Here is a 20,640-nt window from a genome sequence, read left to right on the forward strand (position 1 = left end):
GCAGGTCATATAAGATTTTTTTCTTCTCCCTGCTCCTTTTCGCTCAATGGTGTGTTTGTAGACTGACATGTTTTGTTGGCAATTATTGTACATTGGGTTTTGCGTCATGAAAATGAAATTAGCCTTCTTTTATGCTGCACTTATCGCATTTATTCAACATACAGAATGTGTTACATCAGGCTGAGCAGACTCCTCACCTGTTACCCGACACACGCTGTGTCATTGCCCTCTCTCGTCACTGTGCTGTCTGTGCTGTAGTGGCAGGAGAGCAGATGTTGGTGTCACCGCTCTGCATGTGTGCAGAGATGCAACATCTCTCAACCCACCCACACAATCTGCCTCTCAGACGCTGTCTCCTCTTTGCCTCCTGCTCTCATCTGGTCTCAGCCTCCCTGTGAAGGTAAATTGATGCTGACTTCCTTTCAGAGGGAACTTGTTGTACGATGTATGATCTCATAAGCCTCACATATAGAGAGAGGAGACACACACACCAAATTTGAAAGCCTGTATCCTTGCTGTGCTATTTCAAAAACTCAAAACACATTTCACAAGTAAGATAGATAATTAAGATCATGTAAATGAACAATATTCTGTATCAGGATTAATTATCTTACATAATTTCAAGATAAGTGATGTTTCTAAGGTTAGGGTTATGTTGTTTTTCTATTCATATGGAGCACATATTCTTTTTTTATCCGCATGTTGTTGTTTTGTAGGAGGAATTCAAGAGTTATGTATCCACAAACAATAATGCTTTAAAAGTGATTTAAGAACAGGAAGCCCTATTGTCCTAAATAGCCTACCATTCTGCTTTTGACTTTAAAATAGGGAGCAAAAGTCTTTAGAAGTATTTGTTGTTGTTTTTATCATTAACATTGGTGTGTGCTTGTTGTGGTTTTTCGTTTGGATTTGCAAGCTTAAAGGTAGGGTATAGGTAATTCACTTCAGAAACACTTTTTGTTATGTTCCATGGAATGCTCTTAACATCCCGATAACAATGAATAAATTAAATGCTTTGACAATAAATATATACAAAGATTTCATCTGTGGAAGCCGTGGCGCTGTAAAAAGCGAGTCCAATGATCTGCCAGCCTTCCATCTCGTGCACAAGCTTATCTCGTGCCCTCATTGGTCATGTGCGCCTTCGTGTGTGTTGGAGGAGGGGCTCTGTAAGGAAGTCTGAAGGAAGGGGAAGATTTTCTTCGGTTGTGTACTGTCAAATTCTAGCATACTCGAGCTGTTTTCTCCATTCTTACCTACCCTACCTTTATGTAATAGAAGTTATATATCATCTTTGTAGCTTTGTATCAGTTCATCATGAATCAATGACACATTTCTCAGGAAAGATGGATAATCAGGATTGCGTAAATTAATCAGGATTAACTGTTTTCCATAATTTGATTATTTTCTATACGATGTTTATCCCAAAATCCAGATGAAATAATCTGAACATCATTAAAATATGATAATTGGCTGTCAATTATGTCTATACTTGAAGTTTGTAATGGTTACAGCATTCAGTCAGACATATCCTTTCATGCCTAGTCCTGGAGCTAGTTATGTTCTTATTAAAACATTTTCTTATTAGAAATTAAGAAGAAAACACAACATCTACTGGGAAAAATACAGCCATACTGTAGGTTTAGGAGTTTCTCTGCTGGTGTATTTTTAAGGTCTGTACATTCAGAAATGTACTTAAAATGTGACTCTTGCACATTGGTGTGACAACATCGTTCAAATGCATCACCTGGTGATGGCAGCTCCTGCCGTGTGTTTCATATAAAGTATTAGTTGTTTAATTTATGGAATGCCAGGAAAGAAAATAGTAAGTAGGCTATACATGTTATTATTCTGCTAGAAAAATATCGTATTCCTGTCAGCAAATTCTCAAAGTAATTCTCTCTTTCCATCCAGTCATTCATTTTGACAGACAATGACAGGCGAACGCAGCAGTCACACAGCATGAATTTGGTAGTAGTGCGGCAATCATGCGACAGTCACGACTTTGGGTTGTGCATACATCTATCCTCTAAATCTGTGTCTTTAAAATGTGTTATTATTTTAGCTATTTTCAGGCTCTGTACAAACTCATATTGCAGATTTAATCCGATTACATTTGGTTCATACGTTCTAAAGGCTTTTAGGGTAAAAGTTATTAAAATCTTGCATTTGTATTAGTTGCTTTAGCTGTAGCGTGCTAAAAAAATGTGTACAACTTGCCATAAAACAGAAAGTTGGTGTAACTCCAATGTACATTTTCCAATCAGCCCCACATCTCACATGCATGATAAGGGTGCAGGCCTAGTCTTAACACCATATGCTAACAGGAAATCAGCATTATGTGACACACACCATGCAAATTACATTAAGAAATGACATTGTCAGCTCTACGCTTGATATAGAGCAACATGTTGTTTGTTGACCGTCACATAGGTCACACATGAAGTGGTGCAAGATTTTCAATATATAATTTCAACTCATCACACTCAAATGCCAAAGCTGTTGGTCTCAAATAGTCCCATCAATAAAACACAGCGGCCACCAGTAACCCGAGGAGAGCCTGGATGTGTGAGGACTCATTTTGTGTTGCATGCAGTTTAATTCATTTTAACTGTGCTGTTATTCAGGGGAAAATACGTGTCCCACATCTATTGCCTTTGTTGCTGTAACCCTCCTTTATATGGGATTAGTTTTGTATCATAAAGATAAAGCAACACTTTCTCAGAATAAAGCAAAACTATGAGTTTAAAAGAAGAAAAAATGAGTCAAGCAAAATAAAATACATTTCAAAAATAAAACTATTAAGTTGCAAACAAATCTTTTTTCTTTGTTTTAACATAGGTTTTTGTTTGCAGTTCTTGTTTCTTCTTTCTCAATGATCAGACTTTTGCTCTCGATGCAGCTCTTCTCGTTTGCGTTCCCTCAATTTTTGTTTTCGATTTTGACACAAACATCCCCGGTGGGCGGAACTTTCAGGGGTCTTTTAAACTCATAGTTTTGCTTTATTCTGAGAAAGTGTTGGTTTATCTTTATGATACAAAACTAATCCCATACCTTTAAAAGGACAAACTCCAAGTGAGCCGCTCACTCTGCTTAAGTTCACAATTATTACGGCGTAGTGATTAACACAGAGGTCAACCCATCAACACAAGAGGTGACCATGGCAACAGTCTTGGTTTCATGCTGAAATCCGGGAGAAGGAGTGGCGGTGGAGAGGGGGGAGGCAGGGGGCTGAGCTCGTGCTCATTTGCTGGGCAGAGGAGTCGTGACTAACCAGAGCCTCCCCAACCCCCCCCCCCCTCCCATCTGTGTACGTGCTGTCACTGACTCACTATCAGGGAAGGAAGGGAGCAAATAAATGGACTCAATAAGAATAAAAGGAAAAGATGTCTCCTCTGTCTCCTTATTCGTGGATAGCTGGGTGTTGATTGGATGTGTGTGTGTGTGTGTGTGTGTGTGTGTGTGTGTGTGTGTGTGTGTGTGTGTGTGTGTGTGTGTGTGTGTGTGTGTGTGTGTGTGTGTGTGTGTGTGTGTGTGTGTGTGTGTGTGTGTGTGTGTGTGTGTGTGTGTGTGTGTGTGTGTGTGTGTGTGTGTGAGGCGTCTCAGGTCTTTTGTGTTTGATGTCAGAGCAGCACTGATCAGAGCCGGGGGGCTCCATGCTGCACTCTGCCACAGCGCTTTTGCCATTCTCACATGTTGCCACAGCAAACACTTGGATCATGTCTATTTATCGCCGCCACAGATGGAGCCACGGGGACACCTGTGGGGTCAGCAGCAACTTTATTTAGACCCATTCTCACCCCTCCCCCTTCTCTTGCCTCCCCCCTGCACGCTTGGTCCAGCATCTCCACCACTGCTGACCAAAAAACCCTTTTTCATCTTATACCGCGCCTCCCCCCGCCGGTCACACACATCAGCACAGACTGAAATACACTACTCTAGTGTTACAAGCCAGCAGAGATCATCTTAAAGATGTACACAGCATGTTTAGTTTAATAATCATTCATAAACTAATCATTAGATAACACTCTGATAATCTGTTGACGCTTAGCTTGTGCCAATATTTCCAGATAGTCACCTGTTTATCTTCAGCAATCCTTCTGTAAGAGTCTGAATGGGATCTCTGTGCTCATAATCTACTTTATGGATTGAAGGATCTCTGCTGCCTCTCAGAAAGTGTCATTTCTGAACAGTGCAGGTTATTGAGTGTCTGTAGGTTTGAGGGATGTGTAAAGGATGTTGCGGTTAAATCACTGTGGCTCACTTTGTACCATCAGTTATCTTGTGTTACAGGCGGTCAGGCTTAATCAATGTCACTCCCCGCCTCATTCAGAGCAGACAGCTCCTTCTGTACGTGGCTGCAGGTGCTTGTTACTACGGCGATGCTGTCATTGTACACTTTCAGCCTCCATGGCAGCCATATTACACAGGAGAGTCTTCCCAGAATGCCTCTGACTCATTTGACATTTCACTCTGAACCCCATGTCTTTGTCTCCCCAGCCTCCAGTGCTATCTGTATCCCTCTTATATCTCTATCTCACATTGAACTCTTTACATTCAAGGTTACCACCTTTTTTAAACATCTACCATCCCTTTTTTTCACATAGTTTACAGACATTTTCTGTCACCAGCACTTCGTCTCTTAGAAAAATATCAGGTGGAAATCAATCAGTTCTTATTATCTGATGCATAATATTTCAAGTTGATCGTTGAAGATTTGTCTAAAGCATTGTACCAGTTTGCACCACCTGGGTCTTCTGCCGCTTGTTTCCAGTTGATTGAATTTGCTATGTAATTAGGAGTGACTCTGAGGCAAGGGCCATGGGTTTATGGTTAGCATAATATCACCCTCAGGAGCCCTCTGAAATAGGATTGACTTTGGAAGGCATGTCTAATTATGGTTTTATACATGGATATATTCACACAAATCTGCACAGATAGCCCTGCTGCAGTCTTGAGGGTCTCAAAGTTGTGAGCATATGTGAGAATATCGAGCTGTTTCCTCCAGGGCATGGCATAATGAGATTTGAAAAACAGGCTAAGGAACAGACTGTATACTGGTTTTGGCCCTTAACATTTAAATTGGTAATTTGTGTGAACATTAAACATTTAGATTACGACTGAAATTGAGACATTATTGCCTGAGCCACTGCGGGGTATGATCCAATTTTTATTGCATCTTCAACTCTGAGTTTGCTTGCTGAGTTTTATGAGTTCAAGACCTGCAACATGATCACACAGGCTCTGCAGGCATTCAAATAAACAATTATACTGTATGTGAAGTTACTGAATCAGGTCACATGTGGGATACAGCTGTCGGTGTGCTACTAGGTGTTAGAATTAGTCTTTGTGTGAGGTTTGGTGTATCAACACTAAATAAAGAAACCAGGAAGTTAAATTGCATGTGATGCCCCATGAAAAAACATGTTTCTATTTACTGGAGATCCGCACTGAAAGAATTAGCTTTTTTAAACTTACTTCTGTTTCAGCTATGGTTGATTTATCCGTCATATATAATAATAAATAATGTACAACTAGAAGAAGAATCTAACCGACAAGCAGGGCCGTACGGTAACATTAACAAAACTAAGATCATGTCCTTGGGTAATATTTCTGAGCATCAGGGGTCATGACATATTGAATTTAAAGGCAAAGTTTGAAGATGAATGTGGTCAGAGTAATAAGATGTGTTAGAAAGTGGGCTTTAGGTTTCTGGCCAGAATTGATGTTGTGGCTGGTGTAATACCATTGCAAGATATTCTCTATTTTGATGTGTTTCAAACTGTTTTAAGCAAGAACATAGTGAATAAAGGTGATTTGGTATTATCCAACAGAGTAACAGACCTATAAGAGCAGAAAAAAGCTTTGAAAAATCGAAAATACAACCGTTAAACAAATGAATGGGAGATTTTTGTGATTAGCAGCCCTGCTGAAATAGTAGTGTGCTAACTTATAGATAGATAATGCTCCACTTAGTCTTGAGAAAAAAACATCAGAAATATATTTTAGAAATAGTCAGATTTTCAGATGGTAAAGAGATCTGTTGTTCTGTAGTTGCATTCCAACAATACTTTTTTTGAGAGAGCTTCTTAACCAGGGGTATGGGGTCCCCAGGGGTCCTTGAAGTAGTGCCATTGGGTCGCCTTAAAAGTGGGGAATAGTTTTCCATTCTTTAATTCACTAAAAATCAAAACTACTTTGATAATAGGTTGCACATAGGCAGTGGCGACTGGTCATTAGGGGCACAGCCCCACCTAGTGTCAGCAGAAAGTATTAAAAATAATGATTACAAAAAAATGCAAAAAATAAATTAAAAAATATATAAAATATATTTTAAGATCATGTTTAATCATCTGACTCGTCTGTACATTACTGTTTTAGTCTGTGTTCTTCTAATTAGTGTCTACAGTGTGTGCCTATTGAGCTGTTTAGAGCCATGTGGGACAAAACCCGATCCTGCCCCTCCCTCTCTCTGTCTAAGTGAACGGTGACTGTACAAACTACACTGCGCATGCTCAGAGTATTTTCCTATTTAATGTGTGTGGCAAACAATAATGACCATAGGTGCATAGAGCTGCCATCCCCACCATACATCATCTCACATCATTCAGAGCTGATTGGCTGTAAGTACGTGTGCCGCGAAAAGTGTGGTGTGTGAAGAGCAGGTGAAGAGGAGGAGAGAGACGCATCCTAAAACCAGGAAGTAAGCTACGCATGGCTTCCCTCGACAAAAAAGCAATGAAATTTCTCCATAGAATTTTGTGTGGTGGGGGGGCCAATGGGGGGGCCAACAAATATATCAGGGTGGCCATGGCCTCCCCTGGCCCCCCCTGCTGGCGCCACTGTCCTCCTCCTCCTCCCAATCTCAAATCTCAAAGATATTCAATTTCATATCAAATATGTCAAAAAAAGCATTAAAGAATCTAGAGTGTTTACATTTTTGGGCCTTTTTGCTTAAAAAATATTATAAATAATACAAAATATTTTATTAATTTGAAAAAATTGAACCAAAGTGGTTTCAGTTCTGTTATATTAATTTCCAGTAGCACCAATTATAGGTAATCCTCCTCCTCCTCCTCCTCCTCCTCCTCCTCCTCCTCTGCGTGGCACGGATCACTCCTCATACAGAGGCTCCCTGTGTGTACGCCGCTACTGTAGAAGCAGGAGGATGAACTGATGGCTCGTATTTCCTTTGACTTTCACGTTATGTTGTTTTGTGTCGCTACTGTTGCGGTTAGTTTCCCGCCCCCTGGCTTGTCGCCATCCCGCTGGATGTCTGTGAGAGCGGACTGACTGCAGGTGAATGTCCGGAGTGTGAGAGCAGTTCTCTGGATTGATGCTGGCGGAGAACACGCTTTGAAAAAACCTCCATCACCGCACGACTGAGTGTACACTGGTAAATTCAGTTTTATATCTGATGGAGGCAGTTTATTTCTGTCATTTTTACCTCAAATAAGATACAAAAATAACTTAAATTGTATATAATTAAAGTATGTTGTATAGGCATTTATTTTCCGGTTCAGTTTCCTGATGTAAAATGAACTTGTTAACGCACGCGCACGAGGACAAGCAGCGCGTGCAACAGCTCATCATAACCATAGATCATAACTGATCAAACTCGTGAAGTTTAAAGCTAATATATTATATCAATAAATATATAAATATATGTTTAGTTTGCAAAACAACAACTGCATTTATTTTCCTGAGGAAGATACATAATGTCCTGTGAACAGGTCTGTCATAGTTATCTCCGCCAGGCGTAAACCTACGGGTATCATGTGTGTGTCGAAAGCTAATCTTGCATTCTAGTAGACACAGCCGCCAACATATTTCTGTGTACATTTGTGAATGTATGCTCAATGACAATTTGAGTTTGTTGCAATTTAAAATACAGTATCTGGAAAAACAATTGTATTAATATGTACTGTTTTGAATACTCCTCGCTTTTCTAAACTGGGTTTTATACTTAAGTAGCAAAAGGCATTTCCGACAATTTAATATACTTAAAATAAGCCTTAGGCAACAGTCTGTTGCAGGCACCATTTTGGCCTTTGTCATGGCCAGAACATGGACATAGAAAGGTGGTGTTATGGAGCCTCTCAGACTTATTTTAGACCTGCTATGCCTATGATCCATTAACGTTACGCATACAAGATGAATAAATACCAATTTGTATTATCTTCAAGGACATCATCAGAGTGAGATTCAACTGACACCTTGAGACACACTGGATCACAATTTCCTTACACTTTATGTAGTCCAATTGTCTTCAACAGTGTTTATTTGATATGACCATCAGTTTAATCTCAAATATATTCAATTTCATATCAAATATGTCAAAACAAGCATTAAAGAATCTAGAGTGTTTACATTTTTGGGCCTTTTTGCTTAAAAAATATTATAAATAATACAAAATATTTTATTAATTTGAAAAAACTGAACCAAAGTGGTTTCAGTTCTGTTATATTAATTTCCAGTAGCACCAATTATAGGTAACAAGTCTTTAAAAAGGTATTGCACATTGTGTCATTGTTTAAAGTGGAGTCACTCCATTCATCCGCCTCATCTGTTGGCTGCAATGATACTGGCTCACACAGAATAAACGTCTCTGTGCTTGGTAATATGCCTGGAAAAAAACAAAGAGAAGAGGAATAATTTGTATGTGCAGCAGCCACACTGTTTGGTGTGCTTTACTGTACATTTGTGCACTCACCATCTCTCACTACACAACACATGGCCCTGTGTGTCAGACTCTCATGTTTGTGCCTGAGGGGTAACATTGTGCAGTCGCTGCTGTTTGCAGAGAGGTGCCGAAGCCAAACCCTGTCCCGGTGACCAGAGGAATTTTTCCCTGAACTAATTTTGAGCCTGCCCTCTGTTGAACCCCTTGCAGTCGACTTGTTTTGTCATTTTTTCTGTGTCATGTTGCTCATTTTCTTCTCACAATTACAGAGGCTCCCTTTTAAGAGATCACTAACACTGAATACAAATATTCGGTTTTGGTTTGAGAAGTCCAGTTCAGCTAAGGTCCGGTTGAGTTGATGTTTCACCGTGAGGTGAGGGTTGCCTTCAGGTCTTCTAATTTTCCTGAAGGTGGGTAGCGTTTCTTATTTGTGTTAGTGGTGGTGTAACCGGACCGCAGAGGCCTCTCTCAGAGACGGAGATGTGTGAAAGCAGATTTGCGTGGAGGGGCCACCTGTTGACAGCATGATTGAGTGGGCAGTTGTTTTGTAATATTTAGAGAAGAAGAAAGAACATGCACATGGGGGGGATTTATCTCTGTTGTCTCTCGTGTTTTGTTTTTCTTTATTATTCCTCATCCCTTTCTCCAACATTACAGTAGATTCCTCTCTCTGCATAATCCTCCCTCCCCCGCTCCCTGCAGCCGCTCTCCTGCCCTGCCTGTGGTATAAATAACAACATGTTGAGGACATCTCACCTCTGTGGTGCATCAGCATTTGGGAGAGGGCCGGGGATTATTTGGTTCTCCTATCTTCCTCATCCATCTGTTGACAGTCTTACTGTGGTCAGTGGGTTGCTGTAGCAACAGAGTTTGTACTGTATGTCAGCCCATGGTTTATGTTATCTATCTTTATGAAGCATTCATTGCATCGACTGTGCATCATCTCACTGAAACAGAAGGGGTCTAGCAAGCAGGACATCTGTGTGGAGTTTTTTTTGTTCAAGCTAAATGTCACAGTTATGGTAGACCGGTACCAGACTCTGATCCAGATTCAGATCCCTCTGCATGTTCTTATTGATTTCTCTTTCCATTTAAATTTGTAAAAACAACCAAGATGGTAGGAGTTTTCAAAGGGAAAGAACAGCAACACAGCTGTATATGTTGTTGCAAGTCAATTTGCAGAAATATATAAATTTCTAAATGCACCCTTTTCTTCAAAAAGTCACCTCTTTATAGATAAATCCATTAATCATTAGGTTTGCTAACATTCAAACCTGTTGATGTCTTTAAATGCTCTGTTATCCTTTGTTAAAAAAAAGAAAATAATTAAGAGCACTTCATTTACTGTCACATAAGAAAGAACAAAATCGGTTCTGATGTGGTTTGTGGTAACACTCATCTCTGAGTCACTGTAATTGTTGTCTCGTAACCATTGACGACAGTGCATAGGAAGGTGGATCGTGCCAACCAATTCAGAGGCAAAGTGCAGGGGGATTGAAAACAGAAAGCAAGCCAGAGAAACTGTTTCTGAATAAGGAGGGATGAGGGTGATGTTTCAGCCTTGATCCTTTTTGTTGTTGTTAGAAAGAGATGAAGAACATGGTGAGGTGACAAAGCTGGGATCAATAGAGGAGAGTGCAGAGGAAGGAAGGTGACAATGAAGCAAGGAAGCTCCACACCATGGAAAATCATCAAAAGGGTGAAAAAAACCAATATGTTTTTTATGTTTTTACAGCATTGCATTAAAAGCATGTTGTCCCAGACCTTTTTGTCTTTCAACCCGTTAAAATAAAGCCATATCTACTTATGAACATTTTAATTAAAAAGGTACTAAAAAATGATATTTTTAGACACATGGGGAGGGGCAATTACTGTCTCGGCTGTGTATTTGCAGGTGACAGCAGGGGGTCAGGTGGTTGTTTTTCTGCAGGTTGAGTTCTAGTTCAAAGTGTCTTGTTTGCTAGAATGTAACAGAAAATGAAAGACCTGCCGGCCAGACTGGTGCACGAGGTGTGAATGACACGAGCGAGCAACAGTGTTAGAAGTATCGCCCGGAGCTGTGGTCGCTGTGCTGATAACTAAGTGTTAACACAGGACGCTGTTTCTATCAGAAAAAAGCTAGAAATGTCAGGTGACGATGCACATAATATCTTTTTATTCAAGATCTCTCGTCTTCATGTTGCATCTGTTGCATCTTTAACTGAAGCTATCCCTATTTGGATATAGAACAATTGAATTAGATACATATACTTTAGCAAAGTGCTTATAATGATGTGTTCTATCAGCACACTTTGGTGTGATAATATCGTGTATAATTACTTTCCAACCTGCTGTCTATTTCCATCCAAAACAACTTCAAAAGCACAGACAGGAGAGAGATGTAATCTGTATGTGAGGGCTGTGGATGGATGAACATGAGATGAGGTGAGTGCATGTCCATGGGGGGTCTGCGCTCACATGGCAGAGTCTCTCTAGCTGAGATAAAAAAAAATGTTCCTCCATCTGTGGATTCATGAAACGCTCCGATGAAAGACGGGAACAGCCGAATGTTTTTGAATTAGTCAACTTTTGTGTCTAATCTTTAACTCTTTTGTACGCCTGGGGTTTTTAAGTTTAAAGGCTGACGAGTAACACTTCCTGGGACTGCCTCAACACAATGCCATCCAAATAAAAGAACTATCGTTTCAGCACTTGTTTTGCTTCCAAACAGTGATGTTGTTACTCTTCCTTGTGAAGTGTTTGAAGTGCTCGGTCTACAGAGAAGCAGAACAATGTTTTATTTAGATTGAAAGTGAAATCTGTTTGTGTGTTACAGGATCTGGCTCGCTGCACTGCTATGACTCTGAGCTGCTGAAGATTTTGCTTTAAAAAAACATTTTTCTCCGTCCTTCTCGAAGCCTTCTTGATTTCACAATGGGTTCCCGCAGCCAAGGCTTCTTCCACCACCACCACCATCGTAGCTCCATGGTGCCCACTCTGGTGCCGCGGCTCCTGTCTGAGAACGGCAGCCTGTTGGGGAGCATCGCCCAGATCACCCCCAACCTCTTCCTCAGCAGAGGGAACGTGGCGTCCAACCGCAGCCTGCTGCTGTCCAAAGGCATCACCTGTGTGGTCAACGCCACCATCGAGCTCCCCAACTTCAACTGGCCTCACATGGAGTATGTAAAGGTCCCTCTGGCCGATATGCCCCACTCTCCCCTCTCGTTGTACTTCGACAGCGTGGCTGATAAGATCCACAGCGTGGGACGAAAGCGAGGGGCGGTGCTGGTGCACTGTGCGGCGGGGGTGAGCCGCTCCGCCTCTCTGTGTCTGGCGTACCTCATGAAGTATCACCGTGTCTCTCTGGCCGAGGCCCACGCCTGGGTCAAAGCCCGCCGCCCCGTCATAAGGCCCAACGGCGGCTTCTGGCGCCAACTCATCGAGTACGAGAGGAAGCTGTTTGGTAGAAACTCCGTAAAGATGGTGCAGACGCCCTACGGGGTCATACCTGATGTTTATGAGAGGGACCGCAGGAGCCTGGCTCCGTACTGGGGACTGTGAGATCCACAGTGTGGAGAACGAGGAGGAAGTGAAGTTGAGCCCTTTGGCCCTCCTGATCTGCAGCTTCATGTGTGTTCAGGACCGGCTAAGTGAGACGTGTGTAAGCGTACATCTGTTTAAGGCTTATTTAAAGAATTCTGGTGGCCTTGGGATGGAGGGACTTTTTAACCAAACACTGATGGTTGAGGCTGTTCCAACCAGTCACCTCGATGTAGTCTTTGGGCAGGAACAATGTGACTCTTGATCAGGACCACAACAATGTCAGCGTGGATATCGGTGCTGTCTATCTCCTGGTTCTTCTTTTTAGTTCCACTGTAGGATGAGCCCTCGGTGAAGCTGTTCTCTGAGCTCTGCAGCTCTGACAGTAAAGTGACTGAAGTCCTGTTCCTGGCGTAATGATGTCGTGTGGTGGTGTTGTCCCAGTTCTGCAGTAATCTTTAGTGTGAAGGGCAGCAGCAATGTATGGTAGCATTTAAGAAACGTGTACGGAAAACATATTGACAAATGATTTGATTGGAATATAATGACTGTGAGGAACAAAAAGCATTCTTTAACTGAATATTTAAAGATGTTATTATACCTGCCTTTTTTAAAGGTGAATATCTAGAAGTCAAAGGTTAGGTCCTGTGTACCACAGGGTTGACTGTTCCATCCTGTGAACACACAATGTTATTGTAGTGGTTTTTGATGCTGTTTAAAAAATATATATATATATATGCCGCCTCTAGGGGAACTGGTTGCTCTATGATAGATGCTTTGAAGATTATTTTTCATCCCACTGCTTTTGCCAAAAAATATCAGAGCATTGGTTTTTGCTCTAAAAGAGGGATGTCGGAAGCTGAAGGTCCTAAATCTGCTGTCTTTTGTTGGTTGACATTTTTACTTTGCTGCATGTCCCATTCCAAAATCCATAATTACTGTGCACTTTAAAAAATGAATACTGCATTAAATCGCATTACACCCTGTTATCAAGACTTAAACCAATATTATCACAAAAAAAGTAAAAGATGCAGTTTTGATGCTTGATGTTACATTATCTTCCTGTTTGAGTGGCAAATTCTGCATCAAACATATTGTGTAAAAGATATGTAAAGCCGAGTTTTATGTATTTTAAATCCAGCATTGTGTACATCAATGTTGATGTGATAGCAGTCTTATTTTTTCTCCGCTTCTGCTGGTGCTTTGCTGCGTCTTGTGGCACATTACCGCCACCAGTAGATCAGTTGGAAAACACTAAACCTTATGCAGGATTGTGTTTCATGTTGCTTGTGAAAGAAACTAAATACTAGTAATATTCACAGTTAAGCAAAACATTGCACATTTGGAAAATAACCAAAAAGCACAAACCAACCAAATAAATATGACTCTAAACAACAGCCACCATTGTCTTATTTGTTTACCAGTAGCATATTAAAATGTATCCTAGCTGCCAGATTTAGCTCTTCACAAAAACCAAACAAGGACTACTTTTTCTGTATGTGTGTGGTCCTACGTGAAGTGGTTGATGTGACGCATTTAAAATGACCTCTTAAAGTTGTCTGTTTTTAACAGTCCAAAAGATATAAGAGAAAATGTAGCAATTTATGACGTTTTAGAAGCTGAAACAAGCGATACATGATTATATGATTGTTTAAAATCATGACTTTATTTTCTTTCTGTTGCACTAATCTCACATCATTTTATCACATGACTATGACATATGACTATGGGGTTAGGTTTGTATAGTAATTAACCATGACTCTTACCTATACTGCAGTAAAACATCACTGTTGGGTGTGGTCATCTCACATAACGCAGCAGTAATGTTGACATTTTCAGAAACAGAGAGATCAGTGCAACAATGTTTTTTTTTTTTAAACAATGCCATAATGTATTACGTGTCATATTACAATATTAAAGAAAAACAAGTTTAGGGGTGATTAAGTAGGATACAGATGATCTGTAATCTGTCTCGAATGTTTTCTTTCACCAAGATAGTCGTATTAAAATACTAAGAACAAAATGTGTTTCTATTTTCTTTTAAAACTGCTTTCTGAGATTTCTTCACAAACACAGACACTGCAGCATTTTCTCAGCCAAGTGCCTCTTAGCGTTCGTTCTACATTGCCATTTCCCGAGAGTTTTTCTTTTCAGATGTCAAAAAGCCTCCCGTCATTCATTTTCAATGTCCTTTTCTACAGAGCAGCAGGCATATTATTGATGAGCTTCATTTAGCTAGTGCCCACTCTTTCTGAAGGATACAATGAACGCCATTACCCAGAGAGACATCAGTCTGACCACAGCAGAGATACACTGCAAGCGATAGGACCAAATGATGCACTACAGTTCACATACTATTAATTAATACATATTTAAAACTTGGGTACATATGAGAGGTTTTCAAGGCATGGTCAACGCTAAAAGTGAACACATCCTTCAGCAGCAGCATATTATCATCTATCATTAAAGCATTAGGCAGAGGTCTTTGCATCATGGTGGGCTTCAGAGGCCGAGCAGAACAAACAACTGATTGTGTTTGAATGGATGACATTCAAGACAGCAGCAACTCAACAGGAGGCAACAGACATGTGAGCTGCACAGAAATGTTATCTAAATTGCTTATTTCCATCACAACATATACATAAACAACCAAAAGCTAAAAAAAGAATAATTGTGTTTAATGTGGTACACCTTTTTGATAACTGATGGGTCATTCATTGATTTTACAAAAAATATTTTATTTGGGGGAAATCGCATTAATACATACAATGGGGGCTAATAGAACATGTCTGTAATCATATCAGCACTAGTCCAGTGTTGCATATCAGTGCAGGTTTCAATCACAAAGTGAATATGAACATCTGCTTTAGCTGCAATGAATTACTGAATCAGGGCTTCTCTAGGCTTCAAATGATACGGCCTTTAATTATTCACTATAATCGGCAAGAGCTACAGCACTACTCCGGTTTCAATATGTGTAAATCTTGCATTTCCATCTAACAAGGCTATACGCACAAAGCCAGTTATTAATATTAACATGCTACTTTCACGGCTTCTACCATTTCAGGCTTACCGCCATCGTTAGTTCTAGTTATAATTTGACAACCTTATTTGGCTTATTTTTGTAGGGAACAGACACAAAGAGAAGAATGATGATTATTTGGATGCCAGCAGCACTTGGAAACCTTAAAAGTCCCAGAGGAGAGTTTGTAAATGCTGTTAGTGCTACAAATATAGATCATGAAACTGTCCAATTGAAGCAGTGATAAAGAACCCATAACTGAGAGAAAATATGGCAGTAAAAGAGTTCAAAAAAAGCCTTACAGCCGGATAAGGATCATCTAAAGCACAGTGGGAGACGTTGGCTCATACAGTCTGTTGTGTGGGGAAACAAGTGTCACCTTTTCGTGTTTTCTTTTAACTGTTTTTCATTGTTTCTTGTGTTAAAGATTAGTTTCACTATTGTCAGCAAATCCCAGCAAAGACAAACAATGAATATAGGCAAGTACATTTTATCATTATATCTTGATTAATTGGAATCTTGTAATATCTTAAAACAGCAGGTTTAAAAGAAAACATCTGTGGTTCAATTGCAATGTTATCAGTAAAGCAAGAAGCAACTCTTTTCACAAGATAAAGACAAAGTTGAAGCGCAGAAGAAGCTGTTTTTAATCAATATTGTGATTGGGCGTGTGATGTGACTATGGGCGTGAAATACCAAAGAGCAGCAGTCGATACCGCAGTGGGCTATCTCTTCAATCTCGCTTCTCCCCAGAGTGATAATGATAACAATAGATGTAAAGATGACAGGCCCGGGCGGTCTGCATTTCCAATTAAACAGCTCTATTCAGTAATTGATTTCAGCATTTGTAATCTTCTGTAATCCCGGCGTTCACCGTGAGAGTAGAGGAATCCATTTTCTGCAGGAAATGAATTAGGGAACGGCCGGAGGTAAATTGGATGTTGGAGAGCACACCTGAACACAAGTGTGAGAAGGATAATGAGAGTAGTTTCACAGAGCCCCGAGACACCTCATGTGATTGGCCGAGCTCAATCGCCAGCGAAGCCCCTGCAGGGTCGTCGAAGAGGAATTTATTCCATTTTGTTGCAAATTGATGGAGATGAGGCCAGAGAGAAAGTACATTATGGGGTGATGGAGGGGAAATGTGCGGCAACATTCATGCATTGTGAAGAGTATGTTTCTCAAAGAGCAGTAGAATAATGTCAAAGTGAAAAGACTCCTTTCAAAGCTGTAATGCTCAAAACAGAAATGCACAATAAATGAGTCAAAAAACACAATACTTATTTTAAAGCAAATAAACATAACTGATGTCAAGTGTGGTAAAGGAAAATATAGAAATATTTGGTAAGATAAGACATCAATACCTCTCTCAAAGTATGTTCGATGTAAACCTACTGCCAAAAGCTGGTTAGCTTAGTTTAGCATAAAGAGTGGAAATAGGAGGAAAATACTTCCCACAAAAAGAGCCTCTATTGTTAGCTAATTAAATGTCTTGTTTATTTAAATCAGGATTAAAAAGCTGTAGTATTCTAGAAACTATTATTACATTCAGGCAAACGCTTTTCTTCGTTTTGTTTTTGTAGACCTCCCCGTCCTCTTAATAATCAGAGTATTGCTCACAGACCCATGAACGCCGTTTCAACGGTTGCTAAGGAAGGATGTCATTAATAATCTTTGTTTACACACGCTCAATTACAGTGATTGGTATGAGTTTTAATTGACTGATATAATCATCTCTGACAGTTTAATTAAACTGTATGCATATTTATTTACGTCAAATTCACATTACAGTTAGTCGCAATCATAGGCAGTATATACAGTCTATGGTCATAATTACAACGCTGAAGCGTGACACTGTTATATACAAGTAGCTAGTAGTGCTGTAGTTTAGATAAGAATGGGTCTTGTTCCAAACTTCCAGCTCTAGTTGCACACAACAACAATAAACAAAACCAATAACATGGTTTCTTTCAGGTCCCCAAATCCCAACTTTTACCCAAATAAAATCTATAATTTAAATAGCCAAAGAGTTTCGTAATTCTCCTCAAGAGTGCAACAAAACATTCAAAGCAGTCGATTCAACACAATTAACAAAAAGATATTCACCTGCCTCAGTTTGAAAGTTAAAGATGTCTTATTAAAACCAAAACAGCTTCAGAGCGTCATCAAACAGACCCGACCAACAAATGTAATTCAAGTTCAATAAAAGGTGTATAATTCAACAGCTCTGGTTCAGTGGAAACAGAGTCATGAATAAATATCCTCCAAAGCAACAAGTGACATTAAAAACTCACGATGTTTACAGCAGTCCTCCTCCAGTGTTACTAATCATAGTGCACACCTAATAATATAAATATGACTCAAGATATTCAATTAATAATGACCTTTTTCCAGCAGTGAAAACAAGACATATGTTTAGTACATTTCTCTGAAAGAGTTAAAGAGTAACAATAACAGCATAGATGGTACATATATATTTATACAAAACTTTACATTATAACAAATGGCCAGATCTGGGACAGCTTAGTTGTGACGAAAGAGAGATTGCAGAATAAAAACACATAAATACAGACTTGGTGCAGTTTGAGGCGCGTTGTCAGTCCACCTATCTGGTGTTGATTAGCCTTTGCCCGTTGCCATGGCAGCGGCAGCAAAGGGCTCAGAGCAGGTCGGGCAGGATGAGGCCGGGGGGTTTGGGCTCCACACAGTTGATCCAGAAGTTGGCACAGCTGGCGTGGTACTGGTGGCCCCCGTACAGCAGCTTGAAGTTGTCCGTCTCCGAGTTGAACGCCTGTCAGAGTGAAAGGGTGAGAGATCACACACCTGCATCAGAGAGAGGCATTAGCCCATCTGAGCTCACAGGAGGAGAAGGAGACACTTTCCTATGCCTTTACTGTGTGGTGATTTAATTCTGGATAGGGTTACAATGAAGTATCAGCCTCTAATGCAGGCCTATTCAAATGGCGGCCCGCGGGCCAGATGCGGCCCAGAACCAACTCCCGAGTGGCCCAGCCTCCCGTGGCCAAATGTCTACACTAGTACAGACCATGAAAAATAAATAAAAGGCCATTCACAGACTCTGAAACCATGAAAGAGTGTGGCCGTCGTGGATGAAGTGATACATAACGACACAATTAAAACGTGTGTGACATCTGCTATTAAAAATGTTCCTTTGTCAGACACGTCAAACATCCGTAGGGTTGAAACTCTTGCTACAGATGTGTTTGAAACGCTGTTGGAAGAATTGAAGAAAGCCGATGTCATGTCCATTGCAGTAGATGAGTCCACAGACAAAAGTGATACCGCACAATTGTGCATATATGTCAGTTTTTTCGACGGCAAATGCTTCCGAGAGGAATTGCTTGGCTGTCGTTAGAAGGACACACAACTGGCGAGATAGTCTTTGAGAGAATTTCAGCCTTTTTCAAAGACAATGGTCTGGATATGGAGCGTGTGTGCATGCTTGTGACAGATGGGGCTCCATCCATGGCAGGGAAAATAAGTGGTTTAGCAGCACGTTGGTCCGCTGTAGCACCCCGGTTAACATCCTTACACTGCATTGTGCATCAGTAGGTGTTGTGCGCAAAACTCGGTGGGGAGCTCAAAACTACAATGAACAATGTGATGGCTACTATTAATTGTATACGCTGCACATCAAGCCTCCAACACCGCTTATTCCGCAAGCTGCTGTCAGAGATGTCAGCTGAGCACCACGACCTGCTTTTGCACAATGATGTCAGGTGGCTGTCCAAAGGCAAAGCACTGGAGCGTTTCTGTGATCTCAGAGAAGAGATTAGAACTTTTCTCTGCAGCAGCAAACAAAAGAAGGCAGAAGCAAACTTGCAACGCATACTGGACGACAGCTACATGGCAGATGTCTGCTTTCTGAGTGACATATTCAAACATCTGAATGACCTAAATGTGGGACTGCAAGGCAGAGACAAAACGGTCATTGATCTTGTGGAGCAGATGCGCGCATTCCAAGTCAAGCTGGACCTTTTCGCGACCGACTTGAGCACGGGTCGGATGCTGCATTTTCTGACGCTCCACAAACACATCACAAATCACGGATGTGATGACAGAGTTCATTGCGAGGTTGAAAGAGAACTTTGCCGGTCGATTGGATGGACTTGCTCTGCCCACAGAGGTGATGGGCTTTGCCAGAGACCCCTTCACTGTTGCAATAGAGGGGGACGTATCCACCAGAGCAAAGGAAGTGGTCCCCTCCATCGACGAGGGGACATTTACACTGGAACTTATTGACATGCATTCATCCGTAACCATGGCACAAGAGCAGCGCAAAGTTTTGGAGTGACATCAACAACCAGCAGTTCCCTTCGTTCAGAAAGTAGCGATCTGTGTGCTCAGTATGTTTGGATCAACATACAAATGTGAGTCAAATTTTCACACATGAACTCAATCAAAAGTAGCACTCGCTGCTCCCTGACTGACAGCACTCTTCACCAATGTCTTAGGATTGCATTGACATCCTATGAGCCAAAAATCACTGCTCTTGTTCAAAACAAAAAATGTCACTTCTCCCATTGAGAAAGTCAGCGATGACAAATCACAAATGAGGTGATAGTAAGCACCTAGTTTACTATAGTAGACGTGTATTATGTATGTTAGTTACCTTTATCCCTTGTTATGTGTTTGTGCACTGAAGGGTTTGACAGTTATTTTTGTATTCATTTAAATGCACTTTGTAATGTGTCTGGGTCAAATGGGACCAAAACGTATGATCTTTTGTTAATACTTGAATAGTGAAAAAATAGTATTGCTACAGTACTACCTCTTTGTGTTACATTGGAGCTCTTTAACTGTTTGATAATGCACTTTTTGATGTGCATTAACAAACAGTTAAAGAGCTCCAATGTGTCATATGTATCCAATTTTATTTTGTATGTATGAAGAAATTGATTAAGACTGCTATTATTGTATTCGGTTAAATGCACGTTGTGATGTGCCCGGTTAAAGAAAAAATAACCTGAATATTTGACTTCTAAAGCAAACAAATGTAATGCTACAACTGTGCACTTTTTGTTTTGTATGCACTTTGAGAATCCTCAGATTCTGTTAAATTAATGCTAATTTGTTGTGTTTTTATGCACTTTTTGACGTGCCTTTGTTAGATGAAGGATCAATAAAAATTGCATGTTTTTCATCGCAGTAATATGTGTTGGTTTAAAATGTGTCATTACCCGCAGGCCGCTGAATGTCTGGCCCAGCTGAATTTAGTAGTTATAAAATCTGGCCCAACTGAACTTGTAATTGAATAGCCCTGCTCTAATGCATCCCAAGGGTTAATGTTTGAATACTAGAAAGTCACATGTTTATATGAGAGCAGCACTGCAGCTCATCCTCCATGTTCCTGCCGCACATCTCAGCCTCTGGCAAGAGAAGGGCTTCAACACAC

At 40.6% G+C, this 20,640-nt stretch overlaps 2 protein-coding genes across 11 annotated transcripts in view; one reads left to right on the forward strand and one right to left on the reverse strand.

Annotated features, from left to right (window-relative positions):
* The first annotated feature begins 7,140 nt into the window (after positions 1-7,140).
* On the forward strand, positions 7,141-14,206 carry dusp14 (dual specificity phosphatase 14). 4 transcript variants are annotated; one of them, XM_034096683.2, is made up of 3 exons: positions 7,141-7,396; positions 10,268-10,382; positions 11,499-14,206. In XM_034096683.2, exon 3 carries the CDS (start codon positions 11,597-11,599, stop codon positions 12,221-12,223), a length of 627 nt encoding a protein of 208 aa, XP_033952574.1. In that variant the 5' UTR covers positions 7,141-7,396; positions 10,268-10,382; positions 11,499-11,596; the 3' UTR covers positions 12,224-14,206. The 4 variants fall into 4 exon arrangements, with proteins under 4 accessions (XP_033952574.1, XP_033952572.1, XP_033952576.1 ...); XM_034096681.2 differs by lacking the exon at positions 10,268-10,382; XM_034096685.2 differs by lacking the exon at positions 10,268-10,382 and having other exon boundaries at positions 11,581-14,206.
* A 2,710-nt stretch (positions 14,207-16,916) lies between these two features.
* synrg (synergin, gamma) overlaps positions 16,917-20,640 on the reverse strand; it is a 44,418-nt gene continuing 40,694 nt past the window's right edge. For all 7 annotated transcript variants that reach the window (XM_071205133.1, XM_034096828.2, XM_071205132.1 and 4 more), the window contains one exon: positions 16,917-18,015. In XM_071205133.1, coding sequence (XP_071061234.1) covers positions 17,884-18,015 — 132 coding nt within the window. In that variant the 3' untranslated portion in view covers positions 16,917-17,883. The remainder of the gene's footprint in view (positions 18,016-20,640) is intronic.

This window comes from Pseudochaenichthys georgianus, chromosome 13 (genome assembly GCF_902827115.2).
Source record: "Pseudochaenichthys georgianus chromosome 13, fPseGeo1.2, whole genome shotgun sequence".
NCBI lineage: Eukaryota > Metazoa > Chordata > Actinopteri > Perciformes > Channichthyidae > Pseudochaenichthys > Pseudochaenichthys georgianus.